The sequence below is a fragment of the Bos grunniens genome, chromosome 19, assembly GCF_055505025.1.
Source record: "Bos grunniens cultivar Pamir isolate PY7600 chromosome 19, Bosgru_T2T1.0, whole genome shotgun sequence".
NCBI classification, from domain to species: Eukaryota; Metazoa; Chordata; class Mammalia; order Artiodactyla; family Bovidae; genus Bos; species Bos grunniens.
In genome coordinates this window covers 1,121,866-1,143,268 of record NC_141183.1, presented here as the reverse complement: position 1 = coordinate 1,143,268, position 21,403 = coordinate 1,121,866, and the positions used below count along the sequence as shown (strand labels likewise).

The 21,403-nt window shown below is 47.5% G+C and overlaps 1 protein-coding gene and 1 long non-coding RNA gene across 45 annotated transcripts in view; one reads left to right on the top strand and one right to left on the bottom strand.

The window, feature by feature from the left end:
- The window catches only part of CEP112 (centrosomal protein 112), a 315,095-nt gene that overhangs the window by 58,259 nt on the left and 235,433 nt on the right, over nucleotides 1–21,403 (bottom strand). For 36 of the 44 annotated variants that reach the window (XR_015146986.1, XR_015146978.1, XR_015146980.1 and 33 more), the window contains 2 exons: nucleotides 12,460–12,522; nucleotides 5,409–5,558 (listed from right to left, as the gene is read on the bottom strand). The exons of 5 other annotated variants lie outside the window; for them this stretch is intronic. Coding sequence is in view for 34 of the 39 variants with exons in the window: in XM_086355752.1 (XP_086211878.1) it covers nucleotides 5,409–5,558; nucleotides 12,460–12,522 (213 nt within the window). In the remaining 5 variants the exon portion in view is untranslated. Of the gene's footprint in view, nucleotides 1–3,722; nucleotides 4,155–5,408; nucleotides 5,559–9,966; nucleotides 11,074–12,459; nucleotides 12,523–21,403 lie in introns of those variants that run through there. 3 more of the 44 variants (XM_086355768.1, XM_086355770.1, XM_086355765.1) reach the window with 2 other exon arrangements.
- On the top strand, nucleotides 340–1,734 carry LOC147350924 (uncharacterized). Its single transcript, XR_015146989.1, has 2 exons — nucleotides 340–477; nucleotides 798–1,734. It is a non-coding gene; the product is annotated as an uncharacterized LOC147350924 (long non-coding RNA).

Here is a 21,403-nt window from a genome sequence, read left to right as displayed (position 1 = left end):
CCGTGTTACTCTATTAAGCTTAACGATAAAGACAGACTTCTTCAGGAATCCCCTAGAAACAGCAAACTGCGGACCTGGGAAAGCTCAACCTTGCCTAGTTTTCTCCACGGCAGCTTTATGTGCCACGTGAGCAACGTCCAAGTTTTCAGTTGAAAATGAAGATAAGGATACTATGTCCATCTCACAGGTTATTCAAACATAAGGGTTAATCAGCAGACTTTTTAAAAACTTTAAGAATTTTTTTTTTGATATGGGTCACTTTTAGTCTTTACTGAATTTGTTACAATATTGCTTCTGTTGTTTTTATGTTGCTTTTTTTTTTTTTTTTTTTGCTGTAAGGCACATGGGATCTTAGTTCCCCAACTAGGGATCAAACCCTCACACCCTGCGTTGGAAGGTGGATTCCTAACCGCTGGATCACCAGGGATGTCCCAGAAGACATTCTTAAACATGGAAAAACCCAGGGAAGGCAGCACCGTGAGTCTTGAAGGAACCACTTGCCCATGAAATCCTGCCCATTTGGAACCACATGAAAGTTAGGAGTTTGGGGGTGGGAGTGTGGAAGGCTGACTATAAAGGGCCTGGTGGGAAGTACCACGTCCTTTAGAGACAGTGTGGGTATGAAGTAAGGTTACGGCTAGAGACAAACTGTGCGTGTCGCAAGCCCAGACCGTGTGCACCCCAAGCAGGAGGAGTGACGAGGGTCAAGGGAGCACGTGTGTTATTCTAGAACTCAGTCTTCAGCCAAAACTCAAATTCTGCCCCAAAGTTTAACAGTTCTTCCTGTTTCACTCTAGATTCACCCATCTGCCGAATTTAAGTAAAATCAACTTGAGATTTTTCTAAGCCTAACACAAATACAGAATCTAGCGGGTGAACCCAGCTCACCAGTCCATCTGGATCTCCTTTCTCCCTGCAGTAGTCAGGCACCTGCGATGACCTCACCTGACTGCTAAGGTGGTTGGCTGCTTCTGGGTGATGAACTCTGTCGTGACTTCAGGTATTTTTCCCTTTCCCCACTGCACTTGGAATTATTCATGAGCATATGCCATTATCCATTTTTATAAAAACAATAGAGTAGATTTTCTTAAAACAAAACAAAAGAGGCCATGCACGGTCCTGGGCACTGCAGCCCAGCCCAGCTTCCGGGAGAAGTACGCTGACCAGGGCGCACCCCACGCCGCTTGCTGAGCAGAGCCGCCCGCCCGCCCCCGCGCACGTTCCTGACGCGGTCGCTCTAAACCCCCAGGTTCTGGGGTGACTTGTTACATAGCAGCGACAGATCTCTTCAGAAGCTTGCCTCTGAAGGTGAGGATGAACTGAAGCAGTGAACAGTGATGAGGACTTCTGCTCTGGAGACGGGGTGTACTTCAGCGTAAAGGATCTGCTTGCATGACCGTGTTTCTAGAAGTCTCTATGCCCCAGGAGTTCCCCTTCATAGCATGCTCCCCTCCTTGTCTCCTAGACAGCGAGGCTCATGCCCGCCGTTGGTCTCAGCTGCAGGACTCCCTGACGTCCACCTCTGAATTCCTTCAGGCTAAGGCCTTTTCTTTTCTAGCAAACAATTTTTACTGTGTCATGTTGTCAAAGTGTTGTTAAAACTAGAGTATCGGGGGGGGGGGGGTGGAAACTTGTATACCTGTGGCCAATTCATGTTGAGTATGGCAAAAACCATCACAATATTGTAAAGTAATTATTCTCCAATTAAAATAAATCAATTAATTTAAAAAAGAACTAAAGTATAGAGCTAAGAGAGGAAAATTACCACAAATTCCACCACTAACAGTATCCACCAGCAAAATGCTGACACATAATTCCAGCCTTTCTTCTCTTTATACATACCTTTGGCGGGGGGGCAAAGACGACCTCTTATGTACTTAATGTTTTGTAAATTGCATTTTCATTGAAAACTGTCTTGTGAACATCTTTCAGATCCTTAAGTATCCTTCTCCAGCATCGTTTTCTACATTGCTCAGTTTTCAGCTGATGTGCTAGGGTGGAAAGTACAGCACCGAAAGGAGATGGGAATGCTGGTGCTGTGGGGGCCTTTCCCGGAACGGGAGCTCCATGATAGGCATGTGAGCGCGGGAAGGAGCATCCTTCCGGCTAAAGCTCTGGGCGCGTCTTTACCTGCCACGCAGGGTGGATCCTGGAAACAGCATGCCTCCGGGGTGACTGAATAGTGAGGGGTACTCTGCACTATTCTCCAGATTGGCGGCCCTGTAAGTGGGTTTTTCGGCCTACTCAACACCTCCGTCTTCCCCTAAAGCCTCACTGTGACGAAAGGCCCGCGTACCCACGGGAACCCTCCGGTGGCCTGCTTGGCCTGCTGCTGGGTCTACCGCCCACCCCATCCTCCAACCCGGAAGGTGGGCAGAGGCACACTTCACAGGCAGCGCACACACTGTTCTTACAGCACTGCTGACAACCGACATTTAACTACGCTGGTATCTAGCACTACAAACCGCAGGTCCTCGTCGGCTTCCTTGAGTGTACATGCAGACACATGGACTTGGTGACTGTGTCTCTCTCGAGTACCTAAGTCCGTTCGCGAATCTGCGTCTACAAAACAAGCACGACTAGAATGCCGAGAGGAACAACCGCTGCAAAGGAACTACCCGCCTTCGGGCAGCCAGGGAGCGAGAGCAAGGGCTCCCGCGCTCACCGGTGTGCCGGGCGTGACTCGCTGCCACAGGCAGTGTGGGCACCGGGCCTCTGTGCACGGCGAAGTCGCTGAGGCTCGTGCCTCAGAAGACACTGAGCCCGTCCTCGCTGGTCACATCACAGGCAGTGTGGGCACCGGGCCTCTGTGCACGGCGAAGTGGCTGAGGCTCGTGCCTCAGAAGACACTGAGCCTGTCCTCGCTGGTCACATCACAGGCAGTGTGGGCACCGGGCCTCTGTGCACGGCGAAGTGGCTGAGGCTCGTGCCTCAGAAGACACTGAGCCCGTCCTCGCTGGTCACATCACAGGCAGTGTGGGCACCGGGCCTCTGTGCACGGCGAAGTCGCTGAGGCTCGTGCCTCAGAAGACACTGAGCCCGTCCTCGCTGGTCACATCACAGGCAGTGTGGGCACCGGGCCTCTGTGCACGGCGAAGTCGCTGAGGCTCGTGCCTCAGAAGACACTGAGCCCGTCCTCGCTGGTCACATCACAGGCAGTGTGGGCACCGGGCCTCTGTGCACGGCGAAGTGGCTGAGGCTCGTGCCTCAGAAGACACTGAGCCCGTCCTCGCTGGTCACATCACAGGCAGTGTGGGCACCGGGCCTCTGTGCACGGCGAAGTGGCTGAGGCTCGTGCCTCAGAAGACACTGAGCCCGTCCTCGCTGGTCACATCACAGGCAGTGTGGGCACCGGGCCTCTGTGCACGGCGAAGTGGCTGAGGCTCGTGCCTCAGAAGACACTGAGCCCGTCCTCGCTGGCCACATCACCCCAGAGCCTTGACTCTCCCATCTGTAAGATGGGACGATGGAAATGCCTTCCTCGACGAGACTACTTATAAGGCTTAAATGAGACAATGGAACATGGGATGAAAGGAAAGGTTTGGCAGAAAGCCTGGTACACAGTACTTGTTGAAGAAATACTAGCTCTCATTCTTACTTTTGTGACATAGCCTAAAAAAAAAGCAAGGCAACAAGTGTTAACACATTAACACTGACACAGGTCAGTAAAGAAAAAGCCATGCACTTCACCAGAGTATAAATGAATGAATCAACACTCAAACACACCTTATCTACATTGTAATTTTAGTTATTTTCAGGCATCTAAGCTTTGGTCATTACATGTTACATAAATATATATGTATGCACGTGTATGGATGCCATGCCTGTGTGCTTAGTCTTATCTGTCTCTTTGAGACCCTTTGGACTGTAGCCTGCCAGGCTCCTCTGTCCATAGGGTTTTCCAGGCAAGAATACTGGAGCGAGTTGCCATTTCCTTCTCCAGGGAATCTTCCCAACCCAGGGACCGAACCTGCATCCACTGTGTCTCCTGCACCGCAGGCAGACTCTCTGCCCGCCGAGTCATCGGGGAAGCCCAGTGTATTGTGTCAATGTATGTCTCTCATCATTTAACTTCAACTTCAGCTTTTATGATCTGACGGTTGGCTGGAAATTAGGATCAGGTTTTTCCGTTGTAACAGGTAAACAGGTTACCACTGCAAAAATAAACAAAACTAGGCAAATATGAATTGTATTTCTTTCAAGATTTTTTTAATCTTTAAGAAACAAGACTTGAAATTATGTTGTTATGGAGTAAATTGATGTTTTCCATTTTGCATATGTTGGGATCCAATTATTTATTTAAAATTTGGCAATTACCTACAACGCAGTATTTGGATTTCAAGTGGAAAAGAAATTCACTTAAAATGAAATCTTTATATAGAAAAAGAGTTGAAAGAAAGTAGTCAACAGTTCATACAAAGCAAAAGAGTTCTACAGACCAATGCGGACTTTTTCCTGCATTTATAAATGAAAATTCGAAGATTAAAAAAGATTATCAGAATATGAGAAAAGAAACACCTTTTTGCGTCTCATCACATGTAGGGGGGAAAGAAATGCTCACAGGTGGAAAAATACAGGGAAAATCTCATGAAGGAGGAAACAGGTCCTCACCCCTGGTCAGGAGGCAGGGTGTGCTGGCCTGGAAGGTTTTGTCCACATCTTAAGGTTTTTGCTTCTATTCGTGCTGCCCAGCGTAAAGGGTATATATGAAAAAGCAAGCGACGCGGACACTGACTTTCCCCCAAATCACAGGGATGGCCGACAACAGGCCAGAAGAGAGAAGGACGGAGACACTGGGCAGAAGAGGCGAGACAAAGCCCAAACGCTCTGATGTGATCACCCTACCTGCACCCTACCTGCACCCTACCGTTGTAACAAAATCAAATGACCGAGAAACAGCCTTTTGCCGGGAATTCTTTAACACACACTTTCTCTTTAAATGTTACTTATAAAGGCTCCAGACTCTCACCCTCACATTAAACCCCAAATGACACAGACGCTTTCATCCATGTTCTCTGCGGTGAAGTCAGGACTGGCCCAGGGGATCACCCGGCCGTCGGAGGCGGGCCGCCATAGAGCGGGTGTCCGCGCATCAGACCCGGGCAGTGCTGGGGGACGTGGCGCGCAGGGGCAGGTAAATGGGAGCTGCCCGTGCGTTTACCTGACAGCAGTGCCAACGCGCTCGCTCTGGCCAGAGGCAGCTCCAAGGAGCCTGGGGTGGGCATGGGGTGGCTCTCAAGCATGTATCGGCTGTGGGCGTGCTGGGCTTGAGGTGGCCTGTCCCTGCGGGCACGTGGCCTCGCAGGGCCGGCGGCATCAGAGCCCAGCGCACGCGAGGCCAGGGGGCGCGCTGGACAAGGGTGCCTGCGGCTGCCTCGCCTGCCGGCAGCCACGTGAAAGCGCCTTACCTTGACAGCTCGCTCGTTCTCTCTGATCAGCTGCTGCTTCTCGTCTTCAAACTTGCGCACGACCTCCTGGAGCCGCCGCTCGGCCGCGAGCTGCTGCCGGCTGCTGTCCTCCCGCAGCGAGGAGACGGTGCCCTGCAGCTCGGCGATCACCTGCAACGAGAGCGCGCGCTGCGACTCGGGCCTCGGACACAGCCCGCCTCGTGCACCCAGCCTGCTGGGCGTGCCCGCAGGGAGGCGCGACCACAGCTAGCGCCCCGCGCACCCGTGCGTGAGACTCCACACGGGAAAGCTGTGAATGGTGAGCAACTGCTGAGCCAAACACGCCTGGAAGCCGTTCCCACTACAACATTCCACAGTATTTACTCATCAGGGGAAAGAACATCTGTGATCCCGAAAATATGAAATGTGTCAGGATTTATTTTACCGAGAAACAGTCTTGCTGGAGTAGGAAAAAAAAAAAAGCTATTTTGCCTTTCATAATACTTTGAACTCTAATAACCAAAAAAAATCATCAGAGAGTCCATTCTTCATAGCCACCTAGTTCTACACAGCGGCCTCTGAGTGTGCGCTCACGCTCGTGTACTGTGCTAAGCACCTCCACTCCTGTGTCAGTCACTCCTGTGCGGCCAGCACTGTCATCGCCCGTCTTCACAGAGCGGGACACAGAGGCAGACCCAGCACGCGACCAGGACACAGGCAGAGTCCTGACCACCGCCTGGGCGGGCTGCTGTGCTAGGCGCTTCCTCTCAGCGAGCTCCTGCCCTCTCTTCCTTCTAAACAAGGTTTCGGGATTGAAGAGGAGTTTATCCTGATAGCGCTCCCAACAGGTTGCTCTCTTCCTGACTCATATAGACTGCTGTGGCTTCTCTACATTCGAGGACTGGCTCTCTTCTGTCACGGGGTCCCCTCTGTGGTCTCGAATAATTGGGTGAGGGTCTTTTCTCTTTAACAGGTTTACTGGAAGCTTTACTCTTCTTTGGGTTCGGATGTCTCCTTTTCCTTTAAAATTCAACAGCAGTTCAACAAACTTCCTTTCAGAAGGAGGTAACAGTTTTCCCTTCTAATAAAAGAAGAAGAAACTTTCATCGTGGGTTAGGTCCTTATACTTTTGGGTCTACTGGAGAAGGGCTGGTTGGTGAGAAACACTGGACCACTTAGTTCTGTGTTTTCCTTGAAGCTCAGTTTTTCAACTGTGTTTTGATAACAAAACTAGAGTACAGTATTGTGAGGCAGTAAACAAAAACTGTCTGGAGTCTTCCAGAAGCCAAGTCCTGTAGAAACATTAGCTGTTACGACTGACATGGACTTCCCAGCCTGCCAAAGCGGGAGACACAAGACCTGCGGGTGCAGTCCGTGGGTTGGGAAGATGCCCTGGAGAAGAGCATGGCAATCCACTCCAGTGTTCTTGCCTGGACAGAGGAGCCTGGTGGGCTACAATCCACAGGGCTGAAGAGTTGGGCACGACTGAATGACTGAGCTCACACATGCTGACAAAAATAGAGCATTTACCCCAAAAAGGAACATTTATGCTTTGAGAAGTGCACAAGCTCACTGTGGCTGAGTTCAACACTTAGAATTTGAAAATAATCAAATAGAAGACAAGTGTGAAATAAATGACAAAATATATTACATTCTAAAGTGCAAACTGGAACCTTCTGCAAGGAGCGGAGGGATTCATTTACTGAGAACGAAGATGTTTTCATCTGTTTTTTGAATTCTGATTAAATGTTTCCAAGTTGGCATCAATTCAGTTCATTCTCATAGCACTTCTACGAAACAGGGAAGGTTAAATTCTTAGAGTAAATGTCAAAAACTGAGGCACAGAATGATCAGCTCGCAGTCACAGAGCCAGAGGAGCAAGAGATAAGGAGGAGCCAGATTTCCTTGGCCCAACATGAAACCCAAGATGGATATTTCATAAGAACTTGGGGCCAAATAGTAAAAATAACTATTTCTATGGCTATTGCAGCGTTTCAAGTTGAGTAGACTCGAGCGTGGCAGGAGCGAGAGCTGCGTTCTGTAGCGCGCTCACCGTGCATGTGTGCTTGTTTCTGTGCCAATTCATCACACGTTGATTTGTGCATCCCTCACCATGATTACACGATGCACTGTTAAAGCACAAAGTAATTTCGTGTCTTTACGAATTACTAAGATTTAGATTTGCTTCTAACTGACTAAGACTGAAGATTTAAAAAAAAAATTGGGGAGCTCTTCAAATGACCACAAGGACATGAGATGTGGGTTTCTTCCTTTTAGAAGATTTATGACATGCATTCATCAAAAAGAAGTTACTGCATGTTTTGGAAGGAACAACGGGTGAAGGGCAGGATGTTCTGAAGGGAACACGCTTGCTTTTGTTAGAAAATGAAACCTTACATTCTTTGCGGGAATAATGAGATGCCTCTGGGAGAAATAATGAAATTATCTTTGGAAAGTTGCATTTTAAAACTTATGATGATGATTCAGGAAGAGTTTCAAAACACTTTAGGTAAAATGCCTCACAATGAAATTGAGAGGCTGACAGATGTGATCGATTTAGAGAGGTGACTGAAATGTGGATAACTTAGAAGCAGTTTTAGGTTTACTCTGAGACTGAGAAGTAATCACGCTAACTAGTTAAGCAGGTCTCGGCTGTAGCCCTCGCCTGTGAGAGAGTATCTTCTCTTCGGTGCACATGACTGGCACTTGATAGATACTGAAGTCGTGGAACTATGATCCACAATTATACTATGATTATAATATAATCAGTGATATAATACCTCAGTGATTACATTGAGATAATCTAGTCTTTTCATAGGGTTTCACAGGGCTTCCCAGGAGGCTCAGTGGTAAAGAATCCACCTGCTGATGCAGGACACACAGGTTTGATTCTTGGGTTGGGAAGATCCCCTGGAGGAGGAAATGGCAACCCACTCCAGGATTCTTGCCTGGAAAATTCCATGGACAGAGGAGCCTGGAGAGCTACAGTCTATGGGGCCATAAAGAGTTGGACATGACTGAGCTCGCACACACAGTCTTTTCATAGAATGATAATTCAAAAAGTTTCTCAGAAAAACAAAAACGGACACACACAATCATAATCAAACCCTCCTGGTTTTGATTTAATCATATTAAAAATCATGGAACAAAATGCCATAACTCAACTAAACGTCTACCCCGTGTTAGCTTTAGAGGAAGTGGGTTAGAACATTTCCACGTGGATATTGAAAATTAGTATATGGGGAAGCAAAAGGAAAGCTATATGGAGCTAATGCTGGGAACAACCTAACCACTGAGAGCTATGATACACTCTGCATAAACGTCAGTGGTCTTACCAGGTCTCAAAAATAACAGGATTCTAAATAGAGAGTAGGCTTTCATTTTTAACTCTTGTTTTTCAGATCATAGTATAGTCAAGATTTTCATAAAACTCTTCTTTAAAGTACAATGTACTTGGCAGGGTTTGGCAAACACTGAAGAAAAGATCCTAGGAGTAAGAGGGAGGGGGTGCACGTGCCCTCCGGGTGGCTGGGCAGGGAAGGAAGACCGGGGCACGGGCAGGGGGCTGCGCCTGGGCTCCGCTCTGCACCAGCGGGGGCGTGGGGGGCCGTGGGTGGGCTCCACCAGCACTTCTCCACACTGTCTACATTCCTGTAAGACGGCAAGATTTCTCTTTGAAAAATGGCCACCAGGTAAGTCAGTTGAGTGGGGAAGACCACATGAAAGATGAAAAGGCAAAGTTAATATTAAGATAAAAAAGAACAAACATGTGGTCCTGATGGGAACTCCCAGGAATGTGCCCAGGGAGGGTGCCAGCGTCCCCATCGGGGGGACACTGAGCATCCTGGGGGGAGTCGGGGGGCACCGTCCCGGGTCCCCAAGGGTGCAGGGGCCACGAGCCACGAGGTCCTACAGCTTGATAAAATCTTAAGGATGAAGTAAGTTCCTTCAAGGGAGGAAAATATTTAAAATATTTTCCAAATTTAACCTGATGCTCCCCTAGGTACCATGCATTCATTACTAATGCGTTCATCTTTTTTTTTTTGAGAGAAGGATTTTTAAAAAATCTGATAAACAGTTAAGCAGCTTTGCTTTTGGCAGTCCCCTCAGCTGAGATACGAGTTAGAGATTCCAGCAAACTATCTCGGGAAAACAGTGAAAGTCAGCCCGCAGTTCCGTCTCACAGTGTTTATTTTTAAATCATCTGCTGCTTTGAACTGACTGGGTTGTGGGCCAGCGCTTCTCGAGCGCCAGTTCGCAGATGGAAACATGCGCGCGCGCTCACACGCACGTCAAGCTTTACGCTGCGGGGCACGCACAACGCCGTCCGGTCAGCCCACCCCGCCTCTCGGGGAAGGTCGGGCCTGCGGTGGGGGCCCTCTCTCTGGGGGTCGCCCTGCCCTTCACTAAGGGATGTGACCGCGGTCACAGCTGATTTCTGCTCCCTGCCTCCTGCTCGTCCCTACTGAGGGAAATGGTCAGCACCCCACTGCCTCTCCAGATTTTGGAGGGAGGTTTCATCAATTCTTGAGCACCCCAAAATAAATTTAAAATAACCAATTTCTTGCTCCTTCCATTCTTTTCCATCCTCCGCCCCCTTCTCTCCTGTCTCTCAAGCTCCGGTGAGAACTCACAGGGTGAAGGCCTTCGCTGGGTTCCAGGCCCTCCCTGCGCCGAGCGGCTCTGAGGTCACCGCTGCCCCTTGTTTCACAAGTGAGCGCAGGGAACTCCGGAGGCGGCAGGAAACGGGCTCGCGGTGGCCCAAGTGGTAGGGCAGGTATTCAGAAGGCTCAGCCGTGCTTCCACACCACTCAGGTTCCATCTGTTTTACCGAGGACCAGTCAGGCTCCTTCACACCTTTCCTGAGATAAACGTCAACACCCTGCTCATCCTGGCATTCCCATCAGCGGTCTCGCTCCTCACTCGCAGCTGCCTCCTGCCTCCCCATTTAGCATAAAGCACTGCAAGCAGGATGTGAGGGGATGCCAGCTCGGGTGTTTTCATGTTCTAGTTTAGCACTCGGAGTAATAAGATTTCTTTTGACTAGAACAACCTTTCTCACTGGATTAAAAAGAACATTTCCCTGTTTGCTTTCTTGGGAGAAGGGCAATCAAGAATTGCCTTCAGCTTTCAGATAAACACATCAGTCTCCACTCAGACAAAGACTTCTTGCTTTCCCGATAGGATGGGACTATATATCACATTTTACCAATAACTGCAGAACCTAAGAAATTTCATAGTTATTCGGCAGAGTTTTGCCATATTAAAAATGTGAGGGTTGGGTCAGATGGGTGGTGTCAGGTTAAGAGCTTCTGTTCCAGCTGGAAGACAGGCTGGCTGCTGGCTTAGTCACCTGCTAACCTGTGTGACCTCGCCTCTCTGAGTCTGTTTTCTCCAGTGAAAAATGGGGCCAGGAGTAGTCTCTAAGCCGAGTTCCTGTGAACGAGGACTGAATGCGCCACTGGGACTGCTGCTGCTGTCGTTCAGCTGCTCAGTCGTGTCCGACTCTCAGCGACCCCTTGGACTCTAGCCCGCCAGGCTCCTCTGTCCATGGGATTTCACAGGCAAGAATCCTGGAGTGGGTCGCCATTTCCTCCGCCAGTCAATATGATCAGAGACCCATAAATTTCTTAAGTTTTATTATTACTTTGCTGTGGTGTTGCCAGTAACACCACTGTTTGGTGACCTGTAGAAAGGCACAAACATTTCAGCTGACCGCCACATCTCACTGTACTCATGGCGAAAATACTAAGAAAAGCTGATTTAAAAAGTCATTAGATATGATGTCTATAAAATGAAATGGCTTAATCTCGCCATCAGTAAGATGAAAATCAGCATTTGTTTATTCCAGAATGACTCACACAGCTAAGGAATGCTTGGAATCTCCTGGGTGATACCAAAGGAGATCTTTATAACAACTTGTGCAGAAAACCTTCTACTAAAACTACTGCAGTAACAACACACAGCAAGGAGCGTTTGCTGAGGCGCGGGCTTGTAAATTTTCTTCCCCCCAAAAGGAGTCAACAGTGGAGCTGCTAATTTAACTTGGTGAACTTGCCATTTTGAATCTTGTTAACCAGCCTTTTGCTGTTGCTGTTCAGCCACTCAGTTGTGTCTGACTCTTCACAAGCCCATGGACTGCAGCACAGAAGGCCTCCTGGTCCCTCACCAGGAGGGATCAAATTGTCCAAATTCATGTCCATTGAGGGGCTTCCCTGGTAGCTCACACAGTAAAGAATCTGCATGCAATGTGGGAGACCTGGGTTTGATCCTTGGATTGGGAAGATCTCCTGGAGGAGGGCATGGCAACCCACTCCAGTATTCTTGCCTGGAGAATCCCATGGACAGAGGGGGCCTGGTGGGCTACAGTCCATGGGCTTGCCAAGAGCTGGACACAACTGAGTGACTAAGTACAGCAAGTGTCCATTGAGTCAGTGATGCCATTCAACCATCTCATCCTCTGACACCCTCTTCTCCTCCTGCCCTCAGTCTTTCCCAGCATCAGGGTCTTTTCCAATGAGTCAGTTCTTCACTTCAGAAGACCAAAATATTAGAGCTTCAGCATCAGTCCTTTCAATCAATATTGAGGACTGGTTTCTTTTAGGACTGACTGGTTTGATCTCCATGCTGTCCAAGGGACTCTCACGAGTCTTCTCTGGCACTACAGTTTGAAATCAGCATTTAGGTGAAGAAACATGGAACACTGCAGAAGAGCTAGATGGCATCACGAGCGTTTCTATCACAAGTGCAGGCGTGTATCTCCTGCCCTTGTGAAACGTGGTTCGGCCGGGGCTTGTCCAAGTGCACAGGCTGGTTTTACAACACCTGAGCACACAGGTGCCACAACTTGGCTGTGTGTGTTGGTTCAAATGGTTCGATTTGCCTGATTTTTAAAAATTGAGACTGAAATATTAAAAACCTATTTTAGCTATACACATACTTATCAAAACATGGTACTCATCCATAAAAAGACTGAAAAGAAGTGCGTTGAGCTGTGAAGTACAAACCCCTTTATGCTGAGGTTTCTTTCTTGTTTGCTTTGGTTTTGCTCTGTTTTGTTTAACGTTCTTACCTGAGAAGACTTGGCCAGCTTCTGGGTGTATTCCTTCTCAATCTGCTTCAGCCTGCTGTTGGCCTGAAAAACACACGGACAGGAGCACACACACGAACACACACAGTGACCTGTCAGCGTGGCGTCTCTGCACACGCCCGTCACCAGGCGCTGGGCCGGCCGCCAGCCGCAACGCCCTTCTGGGGCAGCCAGAAAACCACAGGCCTTGCCTTTGATCTAATGCCAACTATTCATCACTTAAAAAGCAAAACAGAAAAAAAAAGATCTCTCCTGCCAATTATTAGGCAAACACAGACTTCTGTGGAAAGAGAAAGGGAGAAGGAGAGACAGAAATAGATCCAGCAGAAGTGTGCCGGCTCAGAGGTGCAGGGGGAGAGACAGGAAAGAGCAGGAAGAGGAAACCAGGGGAGAGGGGTGGCGAGGAGGAGGGGAGGTAAATTTAATGCCCTTTCCCTTAGTTTAGAGATAAAAGAACTAGACGCTCCTGACCGAGGTGGAGGGGAGGCCCAGAGGCGCTGAGCTGAGATCTGAGCCCCTCCTGCCCTCCTTCCCTGGAGTGACAAGTGCACCTAAATCGCACCGTGCTTGTGCCCGGGAAGTGGGGTGGCCTTCCCAGAACCAGCCCACACCCCGAGAGCTGCGTTCTCTCCTTTGCACTCAAGCTCCGGGCCTGTGTGTGAGCTGCTTTGCTGTCTCTGGGAGCCTTGCATCTCCATTTTATCCTCCGAGCCGGGGGGACGTCGTGGTGAAGCCTCCGGCCTCCCCTCCCACGCACTGTGCAGGCAGCACACTGGCCCTGTCGGACTGGGCTTGTGGCCCTCATTCTAGAACAGGTTTTGGTCATGACTGTCTCCTTTTTCCCCAACCCTCCCTCCCTCTGTCTCCTCTCTCCGACCGCCTGCCTTTCAGCTCTGAGGACTACACCTCTCAGGTTTATCGTCTCTTTTTCTCATCGTTTCTATTTTCTATTACCCTGTCTTTTTGATATTAATATTTTGTACAGATTTCTCAACTGTGGATTTAAAAAAAATTCTGCCATGCAATTTATATTTCCAAGAGCTCTGTTGTTGCTCTGAACAGCACCATCATGCGCCCTTTGATAAGGGCTGAGGAAGCTGAGGTGCAGCGAGGTTCAGTAACCCGCCGCAGCAGCACTCACAGGGCGTGAGGGAGCCGGGACCGACCCACAGGGGAGCAGGCCCCGCACAGGCTGGAGCGCTGGCCCAGGGCCTCTCAGGGTCCCACTGCTCCCCGGGGGTTAATTTCATATATACCCGGACACGTCTGTGTGTCCAAGCACACACACATGCTCTGCTCTCTAGAGCATCTCTGTTTTTTCTTAGTTCCCTCTATTTCCTTGCTGAGCCTGCCCGTTTTGGTCTGTTTTTCACCTTAGAAATTGCTTTGCATTTTGGGTGACCTTTGGCATTCATTCTTATTTAAAGCGTGGCCCTCTAGAACCGGCAGGCCTGGGGATGGCTGCGCGCTGGCTCCCGGGCTCTCCCAGCCATCGTCTGACTGCCCAGCGCTGTGCCCTCGGGTTTACCGCCTGGAGGCGCACACCTGGTGACCAAGGTTTTCAGAAGGGCGTCTAGATGTTCAGGATATGGATTCTTGTACAATTCCATTTTAATTTTAGCCCTGGGTCTCCTCTCTCATTCCACCTCTCCAGGGAACAAACCATCTCCAAGTGGTGGTGTTTGGAGTGAGGCTCAGATGGTAAAGAATCCGCCTGCAATGCAGGAGACACAGGTTCGATCCCTGGGTCGGGAAGATCCCTTAGAGGAGGGCATGGCAACTCACTCCAGTATTCTGGCCTGGAGAATCCCATGGACAGAGGAGCCTGGCGGGCCACAGTCCGTGGGGTCACACAGAGTCAGACAGGCTGAGACAGACAGACAGACACACACACATACAGCATCGTTTGGGGGTCACTGGGTTGCAGGGTGGGGCTCTGGAGCCAGGATCTGCCGGTAAGAAGAGGCCCCGCCAGCTCCGCACGCAGTCGCGCAGTCACAGTGAGAAGGCGCGTGTGTAGGGGTGGGGCGGGAGGGGGGTCCTGCCGGCACCCACCTCGGACTCACGCCCCCCAGCCGCTGGGGGGACGTTTCTGCTCCTGACAAGGTGCCCATGTGGGTCTGTTACAGGACCCAAGCTGACTACGCAGCCCTGTGCTTCATGACAAGCTCCCCAGCTCCCTCGAGGCCCTCCCACCTGGAGCCCCAAGAGGGGCCGGGCCTGACTGCAGCTGCTCTCCCAGGGACTCAGAGTCCCTGCGGCTCCGTGACTGATAAACCACTCTGGAGGAAACCCAGGCCGTGGAGAAACTCACAAGGTGCATCTGTCTCAGCCAGTACTTTTTAATTTAAAGATGCTTTCATCAATACTTCCAGAGTGTCAAGGTGGGCATGAGGGGGACTGGTGGTCCAGATGTGAGCTGAGTGGGCCCAGTGCCCCGTGGAGCCCAGGAGATGAGGGGATGGCAGGAGCTGGGGCGAGGGGTCCAGACTCTGCTGCCGAACAACGGAGAGATGGGCTGGAGGTTGCAGGGCAAGTGTGGAAAGAAAGGGCAGTTGCTCATTTGTTTTTCGTAGGAGGACAGCACAGCTGTGTGTAGGAAGACGGAGAGGCCTGACTGTGGAGGGGGCGGAACTGGGGGGCTAAGCTTTAGCGGAGCCATGTCCTTGAGTAAAGGACGGGGTGGGCGGTGAGGCCCGTCATCCCCGGTTCGGGGTGCAGAAGGAGAGGTTCACGGGGACCTCTGCAGGGCCGGCAGAGGAGGCTTTTCGGAGAGCCCAGGTGTGCAGGCAGGTGTCAGCAGTCACCGGGGAAACCAGGCAGAGAAGAGGCAGAGGGTCAGTCTGAGCCCCGGGATCCAGGAAGCATTCTGGCCACTCACAATCGACAATGCTGGCTTTAAAATGAGGCCAGCTGGTGAGACATGAACACCTCCAGGACTTGCCAGAGCCACAGGGAGCAGAATCAATACTCTGGGGAATAATGAGACCAACTGAAGAAATAAAATGAACATGAACATATCCCCCTCCAAGGCCTTTACTGTTTGAGCCTAAATCACAGCTACCTGGATTTCTGAACTCCTCTTGCTGCTGCTGCTAAGTCGCTTCAGTTGTGTCCGACTCTGCGCAACCCCATAGACGGCAGCCCACCAGGCTCCCCTGTCCCTGGGATTCTCCAGGCAAGAACACTGGAGTGGGCTGCCATTTCCTCCAATGCATGAAAGTGGAAAGTGAAAGTGAAGTCGCTCAGTCGTGTCTGACTCTTAGTGACCCCATGGACTGCAGCCTACCAGGCTCCTCCGTCCATGGGATTTTCCAGGCAAGAGTACTGGAGTGGGGTGCCATTGCCTTCTCTGGAACTCCTCTTAAGTAAGTCTAAAAAGCTCTAGTTTAGCACTGTTGAAATTCTACAGCTCAGTTACGATGCAAGCTGCCTCCAAAACACTTCAGAATAATTTTATTCTCAGGATGTACTGACTGTCCATTTTATTTCCATACATAAAATTAGGTTAGGGTTAGTTATTTTAATCTTATTTTTATGGCCATGGTTACTATTTAGAAACACGATTTTCCAACAATCATCTGCAGCATGGCCTGAACAGACACAGAATAACAGATGAGAGGAGAGTCCTGAAACGAGAAAGCGGTTTTGCTTTCGCTGCTGTCCTTCGACCTCCTGGCCCCCATGGCCTGGCCTCCTGCCCCTGGGGCTCAGCTCCCTCTGCTCCTCCTGGCTGCTTCCTCGGCTCACTCTTCTCTGCTCGAGAGTCTAATGTGTTCATCCACTTTCTCTGTGATTCCCATCAAACTCTTGGGTTCCAGACCCTTCTGGAAAGGAGCACCAGATAACTTTCACAGAAGTGTTGATGGTTAATCATCTTAATTGCTACCTTTTTTCTGCAGGGTATTTTGTCTTAATTCCAAAAGAGTCCTTCATTCTCCACCCCCTCCCCCCCCCCCTTTTTTTTTTCTCATTTCCTGTCATTAGTGGTGAAAGTCCAGGCATTCATGATTTCCAAGAACGTGACCTGGGGAGATGAAAATTAGGAGACTCATCTAGAATACTCATATTCGAGGCAAGCCCAGATCTTATATAGAGAAGTTTCTTTAAAAATATAATAACATACATCTTTGAATAATATATTTGCTTTTAGGTTTAAAGAGAAAGATGCTTCCCAGAATCTTGAAATGCAGCATAAAGCTCGGTTTACTGTGCAGTGTTTTCTATTCATAAGCTTTGCAGGAATCCACCTGATGCTTCATCAAACACTGTGAGTGTGGTTATGGCTGCTGGTGCCAGATGTTAATATGTAACTGTGTACTGCTCTGCCAACAGCAATATTCAGAGAATTCATAACAAATACTTGTATTTAATATATTTATAGAACTTTCCAACTTGAAAAATCTCTGTGTTGTACCTCAAAATAAAGGTGTAAGTTTGAAAGCATAAATAAAATTCACACTTTACATTTGGCGGGGATAGAGTACCTGGGGCTGTACATAGCCTGCTGTGTAAACAGCCAGGAAACTGGAAGAGATGCAGGAAGCACTGCTGTCAGATGTGATGTGGGAGCAGGAAGCACAGGTCCGTGCCCCTGGGAAGGGTGGGAAACTGGCAAGAGAAGCCCAGCACTCGCCCTGCCTTTGTCCAGGAGGCAGATACTGGATTGAAGGATCAAAGATAAGCAGACAGAAGGAGGAGCAGGAATAAGTGTGCAGGAGAGAAGTCAGGCAACAGACTCGGACCCAGAAGTGACAGAGATGGAGGAATTAGTAGACAAAGATTTTAAAATACTAATTAAAAACAGACCCACGTATTTAAACAAAAACTTGAACACAGTGAAGAGAGAAACAGAACTAAAAAAGGACTGAACAGCCTGGAGCACAGGAATGTATTCTCTGAAAGGAAAGTTCACTGGTGGGATAACAGGTTTGGCACTACAGAAGATCACTGAATATGAAGAAAAGGCATCTTAAATCCAAATGACCATCAGAGAGACAAAAGACTGAACTTAATGACCCGCTGAGACCATGTCACAACAACTAACATATGCGAAACTGTTTACCAGGAGGAGAAGGTTTGGGAAAATATTTAAAGACATAATTGTGGGGAAATTTCCAATGTGAAGAAAACTATAAACCCACAAGTTGAAGAAGATCAATGAACCAGAACAATAAAAAAGACAATGAAAATCAAATCAGATATACCATAATCAAATCGCAAGAATTGAAATAAAGGTAAAATCCAAAAACATCCAGAAAAAGGATACAGTAAAAAGAGTAAGGATTTTTCATCTGAAACTATACTAGTCAAAAGATAACATAATGAATCTTTAAAGTGCTGAACGCAAAAAATTTGTCAATCTAGAATTGCATACTTAGTGAAAGTATCCTTCAAAACTGAAGATGAAATGCAGATAGCTTCAATTAAGATCTTGGAAATTGGTCACATCTTTGACAGACAGCAGAGGAAGTGCTTCCCTAGTGGCTCAACGGTAAAGAATCCGCCTGCAATGCAGAAGACACAGGTTTGATCCCTGGGTCGGAAGATCCCCCGGAGGAGGGCACAGCAGCCCACTCCAGTATTCTTGCCTGGAGAATTCCATGGACAGAGGGGCCTGGAGGACCATAGTTCATGGGGTTGCAAAAAGTTGGACACGACTCACTGATTAAACAACAACATATATCGGCATGTACCAGGGTATTTCTGAAATCATTGTTTCCCCTGTAATTTTTTCCCTAGAATTTCCAGCTCATCTTTATTAGGGAGTGGCCAATGATAAATTTTAACATAAGATGATTTTTTTGTAAGCTTTTAAACTGAAAATATTTTTTTAACTTTAAACATTTTATTTTATATTGGTCTATAGTTGATTTACAGTGGCATGTTAGTTTCAGGTATGTAGCAAAGGTGTGTACACTATTAATACTTAGCTATATATACATATATCCACTTTTTTCAGATTCTTTTTCTCTATAGGTTATTACAGAGTACTGAGTAGAGTTCCCTATCCAGCAGCACAAGATCACAGGATGATTTTCTTTTTTAAATTGAAATAGAGTTGACATTTATTGTTAGTTTCCGGTGTCCTGAAGAATGCCCTGCTGTTTGCATACGTTATGAAATGATCACCACAATGAGTCTAATCACCACCTGTCTCCGTACGGAGTTGCTATTAATGAGATCCAGTCCTGCTGTTGCCCTAGAACATCTGAATCTTCCTTGGAGTCCCAGTTAAGTTCTCAGTTTGAGACGATCATTACAAGGAAGGGTACTTTAATTAAAGGCTCCTCCTTCCTTTCCATCATTAAGCGCAAATTCTGACTTGAGAAAACGGCAAACCGGTCTAAACTGCAAAACATCAGCAAATGTCACACTTAGTGATTCTTCAATTTTGATTCATTTCTAGAAAATTCATTTAAGTCATTTTATATTGTTGCTTTACCCAGAACCTTAATCTAGTAAGTAGGAGCCCCAAGTGTTTTGGTTTTTGTCAATGCCTATTTTTTTGGTAAGGAGCTATATTCTCTATTAAAGAAGGAAGAAACTAGACAGTTTTGGAAAAGGGCTGTGATGTCATTATCAATATCACCACTGACTATCCTCAGTAACTACTGATGGATCCATTCTCAGAAAAAATGCCCATATTCCTGAACTTGCCCCATTTCTGAATATGCAAATGAATACTGGATGCATTCTCTACACAGATTTGATAACTGTGGTCGATACTGTGGACTAAAATGATTGGTCTTCAGGTCTGTGATGGACAACCTAAAGAATAATGGGGGGCAGCTGGCTTTCTGCCCTCCCTGTAATTCAAGAGACTGATTTTCTCACCATTGCAACAAACATGCTTACATGGCTAACACCCATAAACGATCATATAAGATTTACATGAGTTTTCTTCCCATTACTGAATAAGAATGCAAACTGTGAAAAAAGCTTATGAAAATAGTTAAAGAATTAAGACCTAATCATATTTCAAAAGCTCACCCTCAGAGAAGTTCTCTGAAGCACAGCCCACAGAAACTGAAATGCATTTAATACTTGGGCAGAAATATAAACTTTGAGAGAATGAAGGAGAAAAAAAACCTTTATTTTGCTCCAGGGAAGAAGCAGCTATTCTCTGATGTGCAAAAAAGAATTTATCATCAAAGACCAAATGTAAATGGGGCCAATTAATTTTTTTAAGATTCTCTACCTTCTATAATATTTTTATGTTTTTGCTGTTATGCTTTATGCCAAAATCTAATGTTGTATGATTTGACAAAAGTTAAAGAAAATGACTAGTGTATTTAACAAATTTCAGCATGCATAATATACATTTTAAATATACTTAGTAGATCTATATGTGAGTGGCACAGTCATTGGCATGGCACTTTCAGGAAGCGGGGAGAAGATCTATTTCAAATATGTGACTTCAGACATCAAAACATGTTAAAATGATTCTAATTGAGATATTGGTCAAGCAATCAATTATTTCAAATAAGCTTTGAATCTAGGAGTTAGATGTCCTGACTTGGCATACTTATAGATCCCATTAATGTTTTACCTATTTCAGAAAATTTTCTACTTTTTGCCTCACTTGTATAAAGTAATGAATATTAGTAGGGAATTTATAAAATAATGTATTTACAGGAAGTTCCTACATTAGGTTTGCAGAAAGTTCAACATAAAGCAGTAGTCTCAACACTTAACAAATGCTCTAGTCCCTTTCACAGGTAATTTGGAAGTTCAGAAAAGTGCTGAGAAGGCAGTCTTGAGATTTAGTCGTTCAGTTCAGTTCAGTTCAGTTGCTCAGTCGTGTCCGACTCTTTGCAACCCCATGAATTGCAGCACGCCAGGCCTTCCTGTCCATCACCAGCTCCCGGAGTTCACTCAGACTCACGTCCATCGAGTCAGTGATGCCATCCAGCCATCTCATCCTCTGTCGTCCCCTTCTCCTCCTGCCCCCAATCCCTCCCAGCATCAGAGTCTTTTTCAATGAGTCAACTCTTCACATGAGGTGGCCAAAGTATTGGAGTTTCACTTCAGCATCAGTCCTTCCAGTGAATATTCAGGGCTGATTTCCTTTAGGATGGACTGGTTGGATCTCCTTGCAGTCCAAGGGACTCTCAAGACGCTTCTCCAACACCACAGTTCAAAAGCATCAATTCTTTGGCACTCAGCTTTCTTCACAGTCCAACTCTCACATCCATACATGACCACTGGAAAAACCATAGCCTTGACTAGATGGAACTTTGTTGGCAAAGTAATGTCTCTGCTTTTGAATATGCTATCTAGGTTGGTCATAACTTTCCTTCCAAGGAGTAAGCGTCTTTTAATCTCATGGCTGCAGTCACCATCTGCAGTGATTTTGGAGCCCCAAAAAATAAAGTCTGACACTGTTTCCACTGTTTCCCCATCTATTTGCCATGAAGTGATGGGACCAGATGCCATGATCTTAGTTTTCTGAATGTTGAGTTTTAAGCCAACTTTTTCACTCTCCTCTTTCACCTTCATCAAGAGGCTTTTGAGTTCCTCTTCACTTTCTGCCATAAGGGTGGTGTCATCTGCATATCTGAGGTTATTGATACTCCTCCCGGCAATCTTGATTCCAGCTTGTGCTTCTTCCAGCCCAGCGTTTCTCATGATGTACTCTGCATAGAAGTTAAATAAGCAGGGTGACAGATCTTCATTATTACAAATGCTTAGTGCGTGTGTAGTTTCATGCAGTTTTCCAGGGTTGCCAGTATTGAGAGACTGACAGCACCAATTCACTGAAAATAACATCCGAAACGTTTGGCAACAAGGAGGATGGTGCTAAGGCTCCCGTTTGGTCTGCACACAGAGGTCTTCTTCATCAGCGCAGCTGCTCTGACTGACGAGGCCCACAGCTGCCAAACGGTGCACGGTGGGACATGCTGGTGAACAGCACCGGCTTTGA